This window comes from Elgaria multicarinata, chromosome 10 (assembly GCF_023053635.1).
Source record: "Elgaria multicarinata webbii isolate HBS135686 ecotype San Diego chromosome 10, rElgMul1.1.pri, whole genome shotgun sequence".
Taxonomy (NCBI): domain Eukaryota; kingdom Metazoa; phylum Chordata; class Lepidosauria; order Squamata; family Anguidae; genus Elgaria; species Elgaria multicarinata.
The window spans coordinates 49,737,863-49,757,399 of NC_086180.1; the positions used below are offsets into that span (position 1 = coordinate 49,737,863).

The 19,537-nt window shown below is 41.7% G+C and overlaps 1 protein-coding gene across 1 annotated transcript in view; it reads right to left on the reverse strand.

Annotated features, from left to right (window-relative positions):
• The window catches only part of GATB (glutamyl-tRNA amidotransferase subunit B), a 47,145-nt gene that overhangs the window by 4,103 nt on the left and 23,505 nt on the right, over positions 1-19,537 (reverse strand). The window contains exons 7-12 of the mRNA XM_063135139.1: positions 19,264-19,348; positions 18,197-18,241; positions 15,624-15,813; positions 10,116-10,249; positions 8,749-8,827; positions 117-251 (exon numbers count right to left, since the gene is read on the reverse strand). Of these exons, the coding sequence (XP_062991209.1) occupies positions 117-251; positions 8,749-8,827; positions 10,116-10,249; positions 15,624-15,813; positions 18,197-18,241; positions 19,264-19,348 (668 nt within the window). The remainder of the gene's footprint in view (positions 1-116; positions 252-8,748; positions 8,828-10,115; positions 10,250-15,623; positions 15,814-18,196; positions 18,242-19,263; positions 19,349-19,537) is intronic.

Here is a 19,537-nt window from a genome sequence, read left to right on the forward strand (position 1 = left end):
CAAACCAACCGGCAATCTGAAAGGAAGATGGCAATTTAAATCTTTTATCTCCGTCGCCCACCCTGAAGTGTCAAAGCCTCTTGTTCCCAATTTCCCAGGATTGTTATCAATATCACCTCTTTCTGATGGCCTTCCATCACAGCCTGACATATGTGCTCAAGCTCATTCTGGTCCTGGATCAGTTCAAGTTTTTTTTCTTTAACAATCAGAGCTGGGGTCTTCCCTTCTCCCTTCCACATCTCTTCCAACACCTGCAGCATCAAGATAAAGGAAAATTGGTGTTTGAAAAATGCCTCTTGTCTTTCAGAAGGCAAGAGTGAATTTAACAATAATAAAAAAAGCAGAGAGTTAGTGGCATAAGGACTACGGTACTGGCTCAAAACCAGGTATCACTCTAGCAATGATTCGCTATAACGAGATGTGCAAAGGAAATCAGCAGAATGTTTATCATGCAAAGTTCTCATGAGTTTCCTTTGAACGTTTCATTTCTGGACTGCCATTTCTAGTTCTCCAAAGTAAGCTAGGTATAGACTTCTGCGCGAAACAGAGATTATACATTTGTGTTACAGGCATGCAAGACTTTCAACCATATGATTGGGTTAGGTTCAACAAGATTCAGACTCCTGGAAGCGACCAACAGGGGAAATATTTGCAATCACCCTCAGCAGTTTATATCAATTCCTTTACACTTTAGGGTCTACAGTAGCCAGCACTAGCTGCGGCCCAAAACAAAAGCATATATATTCATCAGCCTTAGTGAAAAATGTATGGTGGGCAGTATCCAACAGCAACATTCCGCAAACTCAAATAGCGCCAGCAGAGCTCCACTGAATCTTTCTGTTGCGTAAGAGGTTGCCTGTTTTGCTCGCGCAATGGGTTGCTCAACGGGTGCAAGCAGTTGTGTAACCAGTTACACGAGCGGAATGTGCAATTGGATTCATGGATTCTTCTCTTGCGCATAGTTTGAATCTTCTCAGTTCAGAATGCAGTTTCCCCTAGCGCGCCGCAGCATCATTTGTACTAATGGAATGACACAGTTGAATATCACCCATTATTTCTAAAGGAAGAGAATGAGAGAGAAGCACATCCCTCAGTTCTGCAAATCAAGAAGTGTCCTGTTGGTAAAGAAAAGGGCTGCTAGTGAAGGACTGGTCTAAACTGAAATACTACATGTTCAAAATTACTAATGCAGACTGGTTATCCTTGCTGATATGTACAAGTCACTGCTGAACTTTGCAACTAAGATTGTAGTGCCTGAATTTGCTTTCCTTTCCCCCCTCCACCTCCCTCCCAATCCCCTTTCCTTTTGTGTCATGTCTTTTAGATTGTAAGCCTGTGGGCAGGGACTGTCAAGAAATACTTTTGTAAGCTGCCGTGAGAGCCTTTTTTGGCTGAATGGCGGCATAAAAATCCATAAATAAATAAATAAATATAATACTATTCTTTGAATACATAAACTAGGTAGGTAGTGGGTCTCCCCACACCACCCCCGTTCAGTGCATGTTCTTATGTATAGAAAGTAGATTTGGATCCTCTGTTACCCACTGTGAATGTAACACTGGGCTAGGATTGCTTGGCTGGCAATATTCCAGGTGCGATTTTTGTGTATGTACCTTAAACAACCTCCTCTTGTTCCACAGAGTATGGATAAATGAAATTGCAAAATGCATTTCCAACAGTCAACAGCCTATCAATGGAGAGAAGCAGGAATTTAGCTACATAACAAAGGAAGGTCATCGAACATAAAGGGGAGGAAGGGTATAATGCAAACCTGGTGGCAGCTCCAGCCCACTTATCCATCACAGTAAAGCATAGCTGGATGGACCTATGTGTCTGCCTGGAATAATTATTAGTTAATGTTATAGCGTTTTCCAGCTCTGTAGTCTGGCTCCGATAGCTTGTAAACCCCCCAGAGAAAGGGCTATTTATAAAAAAGCAATTTCTTTGGGCAGGCATTTTCTGTATTCCCTCTGCTCTTATTTCAGAGATGTAGGTTGAGAGAGAGGGAGAACCCTTTCTAAAACAGCTGCTTCTGCTTAATCCTGCACTGAAGAAATAATTGCACGTTTGGGCAATCACAGTCTGCCAATGCAGAGATGACGGCTGTGCCGGAAACGCCATGCTACTAATTCACTGAAACTAAGAAAACGCTCTTTAATGTAGTACTCCCCCAGCCCAATCAGCAATGCTTTCCCACAAAACAAGATTAAAATGAGATGGTTAGACTAACCACGTTATAAATCTTCCGCCACAACAGATGGGAGTTTTTTCAGGGCAGAAAGGGCGTCTGGCCCAAAATAATCCTACAGTGCTTCTCTCCAGGTATGCAGCAAGTTACACGTTGACACTATATTTAACTACAGCGAGCTGCTATTCAAGTTAGTCTAACTTGTGCCAAGTCACATTTCTTTTGCTCAGGGCCTCAGGGGTGTAAGAACAAAGCAATCTGGGGGTAGCCACTATGCAACCTTCATGTCTTGTCAGACTGTAAAGGGCCAACAGGCAAGTGTTAGTGTGAAAAAGAGATATTTGATAAATTTTTTTAAACAAGGTTTTTGTTAGAATTCTTGTGTGTTTAAGGTACAGCTTCTGGTTTCGTAACATAAATACAACTAAATTATGGGCAGATTGTATCCCATGCATGGCTGATGGGGTGGCAGAACAAACGAGCTAATACACCTTTAGTACAAAACTAAAGGGTCACCTTTAGTACAAAAACATGGGGGTGCATAAGCGAACGGAAAGGCAACAGATGTCCTTAAAGGGGCTGTCCCCATGGCTGGTGCAATTTGTATTAAAAAGACAAACTGGGCCAAGTTACAGTAGCAAGCTAGCATGAACTTCTTCCTAGCCTTAAAAAGCACTGCTCAGTATTTAGAGACCACCTCAAAGCTGTGCACATCCAAGACTGCACTGGAGAAAACAAAAGTGGAACAAAATATTTTACAGGGAAGAAATAGGACAAAGACCTTGTGTTCATCAGGGATAACACACAACGCTCAACTAAATGGCCCATTGGCCTCGTTCAGTGTAAAGTGTCACCCTACTTTTTCCTATATTGGTGGTGATCTGTGCAGTTTCCCAGATAAGGTTCATATTCACAGTTAGTACATGGGGGAAAATGCCAGTGTGCTGGCATGACAATGTGCTGTTAATAAGATGAGTAATAAGCTATAAGCTGAGTTAATAAGCTATAAGTGGAGCAAACAAGCACACACCTAAAGTGACTCTCTGAGTGTATGTGCTTAGTTTTGGAAAAGGCTTGTTTGGGTGATGTTGTAATTTCAGATTGAAGCCAAGTGCAGCCATATCTCCACTTAGACACACATGCACGGGCTGTGCAGTGTACCACATCTAATAAAGCTCACAGCCCTTATCAATTTGAGTGTCATTGATTTGTACAGAGCACAAAGAGAAATTTTTAAGCTGCCAGCAGCTGCCAGAATCCTGTACGTGTTGCCCGCATGTGTGTGTATTTATGCACGTGCCCTTGTTTGCCTAGCCCATCAAATCGGTCCGTCATTTCTTGCTGGATCTGCCTTCCCCGCTGCAGTTCAATCACCCCACTCTCAAATGCAGCAATTCATCCACTGTTGTGTGCGTGTCTATAGCCATTCCTGCCCTCAGGCCATCCAATCTCTCTGCCTACTGCTGAGAATCGTTAGAAACATTTGTTATTCTTCAGACATCTAGCCCACCAAAGTCCTCTTCTAAATGCGGCAAGGGCACCGTATTTTACAGGATTACTCGGTGATAGCCAAACAATGACATTGTAAGTTGGCATCTTATTTAGATAGGCTGTTAGATTGCATTTGTGAAACTACTTTGGGGTTTTGAGTTGGATATAAATCTCAACAAGTTATTAATTTAAAGACCCACAGAACACAAGCTCCATTACAAATAGATAATACAATGCAAAAGCTCCTTGGAGTTTTTGTTTTAATAACCTGCCATTAACATGGTATAAATATTTTGACAAACACCAAGGAAGAAATATTAGTGGGACACTGAGAGCCTTGATAAGCAAACTTCTATTTATTTATTTATTGAGTTTAGATCCTGCTTTTCAACTGAAAATAGCACTCAAGGGCTGCTTTCAGACATCACTTTAAGCTATGATGGGTTAATAACCTACTCAAAGTAGCTAATTGTGAAAATAAGCTAGTTATCCCCCACATGATCAACACATATGCTAATGTGCATAGCTCATTAAGTTACTATGCGTAATCTGAGTCACGCACACCTTGCCCCCCCCCCCCCGAGTCCTGCTGCAGTCCTTCCGCCCAGCACTGGTCCTGTTTCACCCATTGATAACATCGCAGCGGCCTGTTCTAACCTTCCACAATATCCCAATGTCAAGGGATGGGTTAATTTGGAGTTTCCAGCATCACCCTGACAAGGGTGGTGGTGGCTCTAAAGTGTTGAAAGTATGCAGGATTGGGACCGAACTTCATAGTCGGGAGGCACCCAATGCACCATCAAAGCCCTGCACCCATTACACACAAAGGAGCGAAAACCTTGGGTGCACCAAAAAGTGGGTGGCCCAGATAAAACCTTGGAAGTTTGTGGGTTCAGGACCAAACTTCATACACAGCCGCTCCTAGTCAGAAGGCACCTGATGCACCATCAAAGCCCTGCACCATTACACACAAAGGAGATAAAACCCTGGGTGCACCAAAAAAGGGGGTGGTGCAAATAAACCCTTGGAAGTTTGCCGGATTGGGACCAAACTTTATACATGGCCTCCCCTGGCAAGGCAAAATGACAACCCAGCACAGCTGCTGCCCCCCTGACCAAGACAGTGTTGACACTCACCAAGGATGCAGAGCGCACTGCCAGGGGAAGAATTAGGGCGGGATCGGGCTGTAAGTGCAATCAGTTACTAGGCAGAAAATGGACACGTAAGTAGGAGCCCTAATGTTCCTTGCATGCCAGGGTATTATTAACTGTATAAAGATAAGCTAAAGTCTCCGCATAAAGTCTCCAAATGTAAACATCCCAAGCTAAGCACCAACCTTCATGTTTGCACCATCTCACAATGAAAGCAAACAATTCCTCTGGGTTGCCAAGCAATCAGAACTCCAAAGGAGTGTGCTCCATTGAACTCAGTGGGATTTACTTCTCAGTAGACACGCACTGCATTGTGCTGAAAGTGGCTTTAATGGTAAAGCAGACGACAGCCATTCGAGATATCAAAGCAGGGACGTGTGTGGCTGCTACTCCAGAAGGAGAGAACATATGCCGTGTCATTCTAGCAAAAATGGTGATTAGCCACCAATAATGTACATATTTAAGAACGTACTTCGTTCACAGGGACAAGGAAACTTGCTTCCATCAGATCAGTCAAATTAAACAGTGACTTTCAAGGGACTGTCATTCAGTCTAAGTGACAGTTCCTAGATTACATGCCACATTAAGTATATTCATAAGTTAAAAATAATTCAGATCAACAAAGGGGAAAAAAAGATTCTTTGCATCACTTCTTAAACCATTCACAGTGTCCTTTATGCAGGTCCGAGGTGCAAACAGCATGTCACAATAATTACTTATAGCTTCCCCATTCACATTTTTTTAAAAAAAACCTGAAACTGAGGCTGCAGTCTCCAATAGGAAACGGATGTGTGTGTTGTGCATCGTAATTCTTTGTTCTCTGCCGGTTTTCCACCCCCAAACTGCCCAGCCCAGCTGTGTTTGGCACCATGGACAAAAATACCTTTTCCTCTTCTTCCACAGGGCCAAAAGCAGCCTGGGTAGATGGGAGGCAGCCCCTCCCTCACAGGGCTCATCTACACCAAGCAGGATATTCCACTGCAAAGCGGTATGAAAGCAGTATATAAAAGACAGGAGCCACGCTACTGCTTTATAGTGGTACTGAAGGGCACTGACAACTGTTGGGGCCCACTGACACATACCACATACTGTTTTCATACCACTTTCATAGTGTTATATCCTGCTTAGTGTAGTTGTGTCATGGTGGGAATCTACACTATTGTTATTATAACGCTATGAATCAGCAACTGTGACGCAAAGCATCACATGACCCTCTCTATCTTCAGTTGTAAATGAGTTATACTTACCTCTTTGATTTCGTTGTCCCCGTTCGTTGTTGCTCAGTACTAGCGCTTATTTAGAAAGCATGTGCCCTGTTCTAACGACTTGAGTGATCAGCCAATTGCTACCCTGGGGGTGTTTCCACTTCCGGTACCCGCCTTTAGTAACCGTTCTACTGAGCGTTTTGCCTCGTGGATGACTGCACTAGTTGATCCTATCCTCCTCGGTGATTATTGTTGTTTGATAGAGGGGGCCTGATCGTCAGGTTTGTATTGCCTGGAGTCTATATATTAATGTTTTCTGAAGCTTTTTTAATGTGTTTTAATTTTAATAATTTCCTTTATGTTGCTTTCCATTGTTCCCGTTTTTTTCTCATTTCATTTATAAATTTCTAAGAATGTACTACCTCTCTGCTGCATACTGTTTTGTTCTGTAAGTGTGCTTTAAAACAATTCTTATAATTCCATGGTCATCACTGTATTTTAAGTAATAAATTCACTTCTTCGTAAATGATTTTTTGGAAATCACTAATGTTTAAAACTGTCTTCCACAGTACTTTCTTATATCTTAAAGTTCTATTTTTATTCCTTGGTATAGAAAGCAATGTTGTTTGTGGAGTAGCATTAACATCTTCCGTAAAGGGGATTGCTGAAATCATGGTGTTCTTTTTTTTGAATATTTTCTAATATTAAAATCTTGTATATTAAAACAATGTAATCAAAATGAATTGCTGGACTTATTTTTAATAAATTATTTCTGCTACTATAGCCTCTTGCTCTGTAATTTTCCCTAATGCCATATATACAACCATATCTACAGCATTCCCGAGGAACCATTCATGGAGGGGGGTCACAGAAGCAGACACTTGCGTCTCGTAACACCTGCTGAGAAACTGAGATGGCGTTTCCCAGCTTGGAAGCCATCCAACATACTTGGTTTCAAATCCAAATTGTGGGAATGAAGAGAAATCACAGGAAACAGGCAATATTCCCAAGACTTCCTGTGCTTACAAATTGCAGGACCTTTTTGGTGTTTGCTCCCTTTGGCTAGGAAATCTGAAGGCTCAACCTCCCTCAACTTTCTCCACCAGCAGCTATTCCCACAGGCTGACCTCAGAGAGAGAGAGAGAGAGAGAGAGAAAAGGGAGAAACAGGGACATTCCACAAGCCCTGCTGAAAAATTCATTTTTCCTCTTCCCTCCACATTCGTCTTTCCTCTAATGTTGTTCCCTGCCTTGATGCAAACGGAGAGGTGGGTAAGAAAACTGGGCTAGGCTGGTTTGTGTCCCAATGATGTGCTGATACCATATGTACAACCCCATCCATATGGTACCAATCCCAGGTTGGTGCCATATATACAACCATATCTACAGCATTCCCGAGCAACCATTCATGGAGGGGGTCACAGAAGCAGACGCTTGCGTCTGGTAACACCTGCTGAGAAACTGAGATGGGTTTCCCAGCTTGGAAGCCATCCAACATACTTGGTTTCAAATCCCAATTGTGGGAATGAAGCGTTTGCCTGGCATATCCAGGCCGGGGGGGGGGGGGGGAGGGGGGAACCAACTGCTGTTTTGCAAAACAAAAGCAACAACATTCAGAAACCTAGCATAGCTGAATATGGCAGCCATCATTGAAGATCATAGAGACTGAGAGTTTTCAGTCCCTAAAATTCCCGCCACTGGCAATTCAAATTACGAGCATGAGCAAATGAATTAACAAAGGGGGACAGGAAGGGAAGAAAAAAGGAAGTGGGCGGATCAAACTCAGAAGCTCGGCTAAACCCAGAAGAGGCAGGAACCAGCTACAACGGAAGAACAAACAGTGTGAATGAATTAATGACGTAAAGGGAAAACGTAAATAACGCTAGATCCCCATAGTGTGCCCCGTGATTATCAAAACCGACACAGATAGCAACAACAATAGCCACATTATTAGACTAGTGTAGATCCGCCCATGGCCCCACCAGTTGTCAGTCCACTTCAGTTCCACTATTAGTGTAGATCCTGCAATGCACTTCAATGCCGCTATAAAGCAGTAGTGTGGCTCCTGCCTTTTATATACCGCTTTCATACCACTTTCATAGTGGAATATCCTGCTTGGTGTAGAAGAATATCCTGCTTAGTGTAGATGAGCTCACAGTCTCTAAAAGAAGATGTTGGAGGATAGGGAACTGCACACAATTACCACCACTTGTAATTTGCAGCTACAGCTGCAACCCTATGCAGATTGCTCAATACAGCTCAAGTCCAAGTTGGTGGGTCTACACACACACACACACACACACACACACACACACACACACTTTTTTCCTCAAAGGAATCCAAGGCGGTTTAGATGGCACTCCTCTCCATTTTATCCTCCCAACAATCCTGTGAGGTCAGCTAGGCTGAGAGTCAGTCATTGGCTCAAAGTCAGCCAATGTGCTTCATGACTTTAGCTCCTGAGTCCCCGCCCAAGACTCTAACCACTACACCACACTGGCAGAGGATGAGGTTGCACAAGTATGCCCTTGCCGGCGTCTTTTATTGTTGGCAGGTTTCCTGTACCTGAACACAAAGAGGGGACTAGTGGAGATATGTTTTGTTTAGTTTAAAAGAAAAACTAAGGCTGACATACCCGAAAATTTACAAATTCTAGAATGAAATGCACTGTGACATAAACACGCTCGAGAGAAAGATCATATCAGAGTACTCACTTGTTTGGCTGCTGAAGAGGAAATCATCCCACGTGCTAGAAGGTTCAGAAGTTCAGCCAAAAGAAGAGGGCTGACTGGACTAGACACATAAAATGAATGAAATCAGTAGAGATAATACAGTGCAAGGTATTCATCACATATTTAACATGGCCGCATCACAGCTAGGGATGTGTCTCTTCCTTTATGCAGCGTTCTTCACTTTACTTCCCCATGCCCCAAATATTTATGAAAAGCTTTGTGGTCCATGTCAGATATTCTTGGTTTTCTGAATGACTTTGTGCATTCAGGATCCTTGGGAGTTTTTCCCACCTGAAAAAGCAGGTGTGCAAACTGATGTACATTATTGCAGTAAGCTAGCACATGGTGTAGACATTTTATATGCACATGGGTCCTCCCAAGAAACTGATTGGTGAAAGATTTAGGACAGATAAAAAGGAAGTACTTCTGTACACAGTGCATAGTTGAACCATAGAATTTGCTCTCACAAAATGTAGTGATGGCCACCAATTTGGATGGCTTTAAAAGGGGTTAGAGAAATTCATGGATGAGAAGGCTATCAGTGGCTAATAGTCCTGATGCCTGTGTGCTACCTCTAGTATCAGAGGCAGTATGGTTATGTACACCAGTTGCTGGGGAACATGGGCAGGAGGGTGCAGTTCCACTCATGTCCTGCTTATGAGTTTGCCATGGGCAACTGGTTGGCTACTGTGTGACTAGATGGACCCTTGGTCTGATCCAGCACATATCTTCTTATGTTCTTGAACTCAATGTTGCTGGCTATGCCACAATTTCCATTCCATTTTGCTATTTTAAAATGAACACGAATGCCTTCTCCCTCGCATGAGGGAATACTCAATTTGGACCTGCAAGGACATGCACATGGATGGTCCTAGAAAGTGCTTATGTTGTACATTAGGCTTTATCCTTACATGGCCGAATCCAGCACTGGTTTTGCATAGTTACTTCCGCTCGTGGTGGATGGGAATGTGCATCCCAGTGAGAGCCACGCAGTGCTGACTGACATCTATACTCTAATGCCTATTCTCATGGGAGTTTCCCCTTATTCCGTCCTCTTGCCACCTAGCTTGCAAAACACTTTGCTTCTCCAGCTGCTGATCTCCTCCCTCTCTCCTGGGTAAAGTGGATTGGATGAAAGATAAAGAAGGTTTGGGATAACTCTCTGTACCAGCTGAACAATATCCACATCAGAAACGGAACCTTGCAGATTACTGGGGCACCCCAAATCATAAAGTATGTCATTCAGATGTCCGTGTACTATCAGAGGACAAACTATTTGCTATTATAAAGACTAACTGTTGGTGGACAAGATTTGCTTGATTAGTAATATGGCGATCTAAAAGCCTTACCTTTCTTTTACTGCAAGGCTATGTTGTTTTAGAAAACCAAGCATATCGTTTAGAATCCAGCCAATTACTTTTTTGGGATTCATTTCTGTTGCTTTCACCACAGTTTCAAAGAATTCCATTAATCCATCTTCATTCTGTTCAGAAAGAAAACGTTGCATTAAGAAGGGAGCAGCCAAGCCAACTCTCCCTGCAAAACTCTACGCAGAATCTTTTTTGGACTTGTCACACATGCAATATTCTTAACCTTTCAGCTTCTCAGTAATTCTTAGCATTGAACTTAGCAATGTGCTTCAAGTAACTTCACAGTATTGCTAAAAGGGCCCACATGAATATTCGATGGAACGGCTTGATCGACAAGACTTCAGCCTCTCTGCCAATTCTGTTGAAGTTCTATACAGTTGCTATTCACTAGTTTATTAATGCGATCGATTCATACAGAGCAGCTGCAGCTCTTCCTCTTGCTGGTCCTAAACCACCAAAGGCATGCACAGTCCTGGAGGCATGGTATGGTTTTCACAACATGCAGCGCGTGATGGGACATGCAGGTTTTCTGCAGAGAGCTGGCTAGATTGCACAGGTGAGGACAGGTCTACACAGAGCATTGACTAACTCTCCAGCCCTGAGAAATTTGAGACATACACACTTGCTTTCCTTGCAGAATCTGATGGAACCCACATTGTTAGGGATAGGGTCACAGGCTGTATTTGTATCCATCAAACTAGACAGATAAAGAAAAGAATGGTGTGAAGGGCACGGGTGGGTGGGTGGGTGGAGAAGGGGACAGCAGATCTGAGTTAGCCCAATATGGCAGAACAGCTTGGATTTGCCCTGCTTATTGTCAGATGTGATAATGGTTCTTTATGCTCATGCTTTCTAAAATGGCTGAAATGGGTTTGGCCATCCATGACAACCCACCCAACCGCTCGAGTAGAACAGGCAAACTGAAAAAGAAAGCTTCTTCAGTTTCAGACAAACAGAATTTGCTGGCTCTCTTTGGGGCGGGAGAGTAAAACCCCCCACACAATTATCTTTACAGAGATGAGAAACGTGGTAGTTAAAGGTGGGTTAGCAAGCACTAGTAGTCAGGACATGTAACCTTTTCTCAAGTGTGTGTGTGCGCGTGCATTTAAAAATTTCATCCTGAGTGACAAACCTTCTAGTTCCTGCAGTTTTTGTATTGCAAGCAAGACTGAAGCAGTCATTTGCTTGCAGACAGCTTTTATTGTTGGGAAGTTGATCAAAATGCACGGCAGACTCAAACCACCACTCGCTCAGTACAGAAGACTGGAGTAATCCTATGACTCATAGGAGGAATATTTCTCTCTCCGACAGTTTGTCAGCTTAGGGAATAAGCTTGCACAAGGCAACCCTTGAATGGATCTTGCTTATATCCAATGCCAAATGCAGTTTTCTCCAAAATCCTAGCCCTTGTCCAGCCTCATTCGGCTCAAAATGAAGTTTCGTCAGCAGTTTCAATTTCTGCTATAAATATATTATGTACATAGTCCTAACAGCTTAATGAGATTTTGAATCTGGTACAAAGTTTACATATTTAAAAGTACATAGATGTGGTTCTGCCTGCTACCTCTGCCATTTTGAATTTCATGCATAGAAACACATGTACATGAAAGTCAAAAGTGTCAGGTCAGGCTTTATCTATTTCTTACAAGCTGGGGAACAGCACTCAATAAGGAAGTATTGGAGGTAGCACACAGCCCCTAGAATAGCACAAAACTGAAAACCACAACATTCAAAGTCCTCAAATAAGAGGTTTAACTGGAAGAGTTCAGTGACAATTAACAGCTGTGTGTTGGTGCAGAATGCTGCAGTCAACCTGGTGCCTTCCAGATGTTTTGGATAACAATTCCCATCAGTCCAAGCCAGCAATGCCAATAGTCAAAGATGATGGGAGTTGTCATCCATTGCATCTGGAGGGCACTAGGTTACCTACCCTATCCCTACTTTTCTCCATCCTTACTGTAATTTTTTATCTTGGACCATAAGTTCCACTCACAGGCTGCAGTACTGGGTAATATCCAATGCGCATGACCACTAACATAAATTACATTGCGCTAGCGTAAGAAAACTTTATCACAACACCAATAGCTCTTGCTAGCACAAGGGGTTTTCTGGGGAAACCCATCATGTCAGCAACTGCTACAGGTGTTGCGGTAGAGCCCACTGAGTTGCCAGCCATACTTAACCTTGAACATGCTCTAAATCTTCCATAGGGACAAGTGATTTTAGGATAATAGTATCAAAGGATATAGTGGGACATAGTGTACTCTTCATTATATGCTGATAAATGCATTTCTACTTGCTCATTAGCTTCTTCTGGGCCCAAACCTGGTATACAAAATAAATGTCAAGCCAGATGCCATTTTTTCTATTAACAAAAATGCTGCTCTGCCGTTACTGATGAAAACAAACAAGACAATGCTGTTTTGGAAATACTTAAAACATTTGGGAACATTTTTTTTACATTTATTTGGTCCACCAAGTGTACTACACAAGCTGAAGCCTGTGGATGCTTCCCAAAAGGGGGGGATGTGAAATTTTGCTCAAAATATACAACCCCACCTCTTTTTTTGTGTTTACCCCAATAGTTTTCATAACCGTCAGATCTCACATACACAAAGCTGTCACTGTTGAAACAAATCAGAGGCACAGGAAGTTGACATTTTCAGTGGAATTAGGCAAGTCTGGTAAAATGTGACTATTATAATTTTCCTCCTGTGACTTTAGCTTTGAAAATTAGTAAGCACATCTCTTTTCATTAGAAAAATGTTATATTTTCCGTGGTTTGGCTTTGTGTGGGATTTTATTTATTTATTTACTGTCGTTTTAAACCACAAACAAAAATGCAACTTTTAAAACAAACTAACTAAAAATAAATAAAAAACAGTCCAAAATAAAACCAAGATAAAACCAGCAGCATAGAATAAAACCATTTCAGCACAAAATATCAAATTAAAACCAGTAGCAGAACAAAATACTAAAAGCACTAAAAACTATTCTTAAAACGCCTATGAGAATAAAAAGGTCTTCAGTTGGTTACTGAAAATAACAGAGGGCGTTGTACAGATGAGGTGCCACCACTGAAAAGTCTCTCTGCCTTGTAGTCACCCAGCTCAGTTAATTTAGTGCACGCAGTTGGAGGAAGCACTCAGTTGATTATGTTAATGTCCAAGTAAGTAAACACTGGTGTTACCTTCAAGTAACTTTTAGCAATTAAAATGGGTATGGTCAGAGATCAACCAGAGGCCCTTTTATTTTGGTTCACTGAGTATTCTGAGTCCAAACACACAGTCATATATTATGATTTACTTTCCAAAGTGTTCACTATGCCATGCTTCATTCATTCTTTGTTCACCGCCTGCTTAATTTACACGTACAACACTGAATTTGTTATTGGTGTGAATTTTGTTTCCTGCTTATTTTCATGATTTTACTTTGTTAACTTTCAGGTATATGCTTTTAAAAAGTATAAATAAAAAGTAACATAAAGAAAGAGAAAAAAGTGGGGTTGTAAGAGTTCATTGTAATTAAGGAGTCTGGTGGAAAATTAGCAATGCATACTTCCTCCAGGGAATCAATGCAACACCAACAAGCAAAGGGAAAACAATCTTTCACAGTATTGAAGTATGACATTATTTTAATACAATTTCCCCTGCATAATGCTCTTACTAACAAGTTGGCAGGGAGCATGGATCTTGCATTGTGAAAGCATCCCAGTACCTATGCCATTTATTTAATGAGCACACTTGGGCACTCTAACTTGAAAGACTGTTTATTAGATTTATGCATCTTTCCCATTAGCAATCTGCTTATGTTCCTCATGTAGGCTTAGAAAACCAATAGAAACCCCACATCTCAGGTGAATTTAGATTAGCTGGTATCTCAGTGAACCAACACAAAAAGAAAAGACAACTTTGTATCTAAAGAATGTATGGCAGGGAATCATTCTTGGACAACAAGCATTAACGGTATTACTATTAACTTCAATGGCTGGTGTCATCCTCATAGTAAACATCTGATTTACTTTCAGTACAACTATGCAAGCTTCCAGAATAAATCTGAAAACACACCAAGTGTCAGAGAGACACATTAGACAGCAAGAAATGAAAAGAAATCCTTCTAATAAAAGGGCTAAACGTCAGTCTTTGCGAAGGACTTAGTGGTAGGAAAGGAATCTAGGGTAAGTCAGGCAAGCTCATTTCTTTTTCATGGCTTAAAAGCATCTCCAAAGCTAATAAACATGGTATGTTCCGTGGAAGGACTTGTTTATGACAGATACACACAAGATGTAATTCCAGAGAAGCCTCATAGTTTCTCCCTAGTGTTGGTATGTTAACAGTAGGTTATGATCAAAGCAATGGATCAAATATCATAAGGCCATAAAGTGCTGTTCTAGAAGCCATTCAACGAAAATAGCCCACTTATTTTTTGCTAAGATACAGGGTTGTTCAAAAGCTATGATCCCTATGGTGTATGACTTTTGAACACTGCAGACAGCAATACTGCATGGAATACAGCCACAAGTTGAAGAATAATGTTAAACAAGCCATGATGGCCCAGTTCTGCTAGGGCATTAGACCACTGGGCCTGAGAACTCACATAAGACATTGCTGCACCAGCGTTGCAGAAATACTAGCAACATAGGCATATTTGCAGGAGCGAAGAGGATAAGGATACGTGTAAGAGAAGAATATGTGGAGGAATGATTGAGAGTGGGGTTGCGTGATGGAATGGTGGGTGCATTAGAATGGATGACAGATGGAGAATGTCAGAAGAGAGAGCAGAAGACAGGAATGAGAGGAAAGTTAGGAGAGAGAGAGAGGGAGGGAGAGAAAGGAAGAGGTAAAAGTTTGTCAGTTGGGACAGGTGTTAAAGAGCAGACCCGGTTTTGTGAGGTTGGGATATTAGAACTATTATTGGTTATGCTGTATAAAATGAATATGTTCTGGCTGTCATTTTCCATCATTAAATATGCTTATGGAATTTAATTCATGAATGCGTTCCAGTCTGTGGGATACTAAACTGAGTATATCTCACCCTATGTACAGTTAAATATATGTATAAAAGGGGGAGTCGTACTGTTCTCTGTAATTCAGTAGGCAGACAGTTATTTGGGGGAATATTAAAGGAAGCCTGTACTCAGTGGTCCAGCTGAGTGATGTACCCAATGACCTCTAGGAGCCAGGGCCTTGCAGGGGACCCCTGGAACATAAATGTATGCCTTTAAGGCAAAGGTTACACAACTATAACTAACTGCCTATATTTATTGATTTACTATTATACAGATAACAGACAGCAGGTATGGTTTTCAAGTCCCTCGATGGGTGCGTATCCAAGCTGAAATAACAAGATACGTTGGACACATTTCCTACATAGGAAAAATCTATCAGAGCTGACAGCTGGCTAATGTGACATTTTAAAGAGGGTTTTCTTGAGCACTGAATCTTTGAAGTTTCTTGGTGTACTTGAATGTTCAATCAATAGACCTACCAATAAGGTGAAACTGTGTTGAGGCTGAATCCCATAGCGTTCAACAAGCTTTGCTCTCTTCGCACTGGGGAGGTCCGGAAGCCTCTCCCGGAGCCAATCAATGTTCACCACTTGCTGATAGCTTGCGTGAACGGGCAAAGATTTCGCATCGTGAAGAATCAATGGAGGAAGGTTTGGCTCTGGCATGAACCTGGGGGAGACCAAAGAGACACTCCTCTGTTGTTGTTGTTATTATTATATCCCGCCTTTCCCCCAGTACTGGGACTGTTGTCTTCTTTTCTTTTCTTTTTTTAACTTAAACCCATTTGTCGCATCCCAACAACATGTGACAAAGTCCCTGCTCCTCCTGATAATGATGTGACTTGATGTAACTGGACCAAATATGTGAAGAGCACAGCTTAGTAGTCCTCTGAGCAGCAACAGATAAGCCCCTGTGCCAAGGTCTAGCCTCAAGCTCTTTTTGATGATCCGCCACTGGCTGTCAAAACAGCCAGCAATGGGGAGCGGGGATACATTTAAAACATTTTACACCCAAAAAAACAAACAAAATGCAGATGCCACTCAGCCTTCTCCGTGCCAAACGGGACCTGTGATTCAGACCAACTGGGAGTATAATCTGGCAAAGGGGAAAAAGAAGACTGACAGCCAGCTGCTAAGAGTGTTTCATGCAGGTTGCAGCCTCCCTCGTATTAATCTGAGGAGTTTCAATGAAAAAAGCAAGCTGCGTTAAAAGCCAAGTTGCCATCTTCAGCAGGGTGCCATAGTAAATAAAGCTGAGTGACAACATCAAAGGACCCGGGCTCTACTGAAGAAGGGGCTAATTCAAGCCATCACAAAAAAACATGGCGATTAAAGCGCCAACTCCTGCCTTACATGAACAAATGAAGGCTTTGCAAACTTGAACAATTAAAGCTTTGCCATCTCTCTTTGCAAACAGCTGGGATGCATTCCTTGAAGAAGCTACATTTATGCTATACAGCCACTGGTTTCAAATCCAGCTCTAAACAAACAAAAGCACAGTTTAAAAAGCAAATTTCACCGTAGGCTTTGCCTTGATTTATTCCTGCTCGCTTTTCCCCCATGTTTTTGTCTGTCCTTTTTTTTTACAATCCAAATTACCCAGTTTAAGCAGCGATACAAGCTGAGACTAGTAAATATGTAAAGAACTAATAAAATAGCCACAACCCTCTCTTCACATAGTGTCCTGCGATTAGAAAAATGTAGGCTTCAGAGGTTATTACTGCATTAGCTGCAGCATACAACTGCATTAGCTATGAAAAACAGAAAGTCTATTGTGAATCATCAAAGGGTTGCTAAGAAAGGACAGCCCGTTTTACCCATAAAGAACATGCAAAATGTTCAAATAATCCAAATGATGGACAATTGGAAATGTTATTCATATAGCTTTGAACATACCTAGGATAGTTTCCCCAGTTTTGTTTTTTTTTAAAACAAAATGGGTAATCTAAATCCAAGTTAGCATAAACAAATATTCAGTGGTTTTTTCTTAATTTTGGTTCAATTATATTTAGGCTTCTTTACATTAATGGTACACATGTAATTGGTTCTATTCACCATAGACAGCACAGGCAGCCCTTTTCTTCAAAGGCCTGTCTATCAGTGGCCAGGGACCACTGCCTGCCAACAATAAGAATGAATGTATATATATTTTTAGAGGATTACCATAGGGTGAACAGTTACCAATGATAATTTCCCCATTAGTATATTACTTAATACATACAGTAAAGCAGTGTTTTTATTTTCCATTGCATGTCCAGCTGGCTTCTTCTTGACTCAGAGATACCATTGACAGAGTTAGGGAAAGCAACACACAGAGGGCTGGTTTGCATGATCAAGCAAGCCACTGTCACTGGTTTAAATTGGTGGTGTGGGCAGGGCACTATTAACCTAATTATCTGCCGAAGCGTGGCTTTTCATGTCATCAGAACTTGGGTGACATGGCTTGAGGGGGGAACAACCCTCAAATAACCCAACCACAGGCCATGGTTTATTTGAGGGTTGTTTCTCCTTGGAACAAACCATGCTGCCCGGATTCAGACGATGCAACAAGCTGTGTCCTTGTGGGTAATTAGGCTAATGGTGGCCTGCACCACCACCGATTTAAACAAGCCACCATGGCTTGTTTTGATTATTTGGACCAGTTCAGTGTGAGGTTTCATTTCCTGTACCATCACTACCTAGTTAAGTCTGTGGAAGCCAAAAGGAAGCATGACTTTCAAATGCTCAATGAAAAGCTTATTTTAAAGCCATTGGGTTGGATCCAGAGAAATGTGGCAGTCCCCTGAAAAGCATCTTGATTGGGGTGGACTGTTGCATGGGGGCTGAAAGGGAAGGGGGATTCCTGAATATTGGGCAGAAGCATCTCCGTGTCTCCAACCAAGTTTTGGAACTGTTTCCCTCACCTCTCAGCTTCCTGTACCACAGTCCACCCCATTCAGTAGGGACCCCCAGCCCTCGGAACATTGCCAAAGGCTGGGGGGAGTGGGAAAGTCACATCCCACCAGCCTCTATCTGTGCATGTTTGTCCGCTCACCCCAAATAAATATAATTACCGATAATCCTGTTTTCCTTCTTTATCCCTCATTGCTATGGTGCGCCTAAAACACAAAGCAAAACTTCAGTATTACAGATGCTATTTGCACAATGCTAATACCTTTAAAACATTCTAGTCCAGGAAGTTTTATTAGGTCATTTGAACTGAAAAAGCTCTATCAATATTAGGTTCAATTTCATCTTTATACTGCCCACATTAGAATGTTATCATTTTGCCATAATTAAAACGTATTATTAGCTTTCCCAGTGTTGAGAAAAATCTCATGAAAACAGCTGCTGTAATGTTCTGCACACAAAAAAGGCAAGAAAGAAAAGAGTCCCAGATGTAATTGGAAATCTCCATATTTTATGAGCTTTAATTCTGAGGGGCAGGGGGTGGGTGGGACATATTGGTTAGAATTTATATTACATGCATCTTCTCTTATTGAGGAATGGAATCAAAGGGTTAACAGTCTTACCATAGAAAGATAAACTATCTTATGCCTGAGAAGTGATATTATGAAGCTATGTGAATGATACAGCTACTTGGAGTAATGTCAACTGATAACACATCACCCTCATCCCTGCCCACCCTACCCAACCCAACCCAACCAGAACACAATTCAGTTGAAGCCTACCAATTTAATTTAAACAGTGAACTTTGCTGTCTTTTGTTCATTTACATAGAAATCCTCCTACTGAAATCAATAAGACCTGGGTGTTATTCACATGATGACCATCTGGAGAGGTGACAGAGAGGAAAAATAACTTATGCGCTTTGGTGGTGACACCTCCATGTGTAGAATGTGACTTCTGGCATGTGCCAAAAGTCAAATCCTATGGATGTCAGTGAATGCACAAAACCAGGTTGCCACAGGGAGAGAACCACCATGCACAGCCTTGTTAAGCGCTTTCTTCACAGCTACCACCAAAATATGCTTGTTTTTGTTTAGGATTAGAATGTCAGATATACACAAGATGGCTCTGTGGCTCATAATGCTGTTCTGCCCTTAAGTGAGATAATTGGGGGGTATGTATTTACAATATGGAACCACCATCCCCACAAGTGGTAAAATGAAAAACATACCCAAGCTTAAAATCAAAGGCTCTAGTTTCATTCAGAATAGTCCCTCCGTTCTCCAGCTCTTCAATTTGCCTCTGTATTTCATAGTCTTAAAGAAACAAGAAAATCCATTTCATTTACATTGCGCCCTTACCCATTTTTCTCTGCCAGATAGAAAGGGAAAGATCAGTTTTAAGCTTTAACAAATGCAGGCAAAGCCTATTAGCAAAAAAAAAAAAAAAAAAGAAAGAAAGAGTTGCATAGAAGCTAAACTGCCCTCTGAGAGTTAAGTGATGCA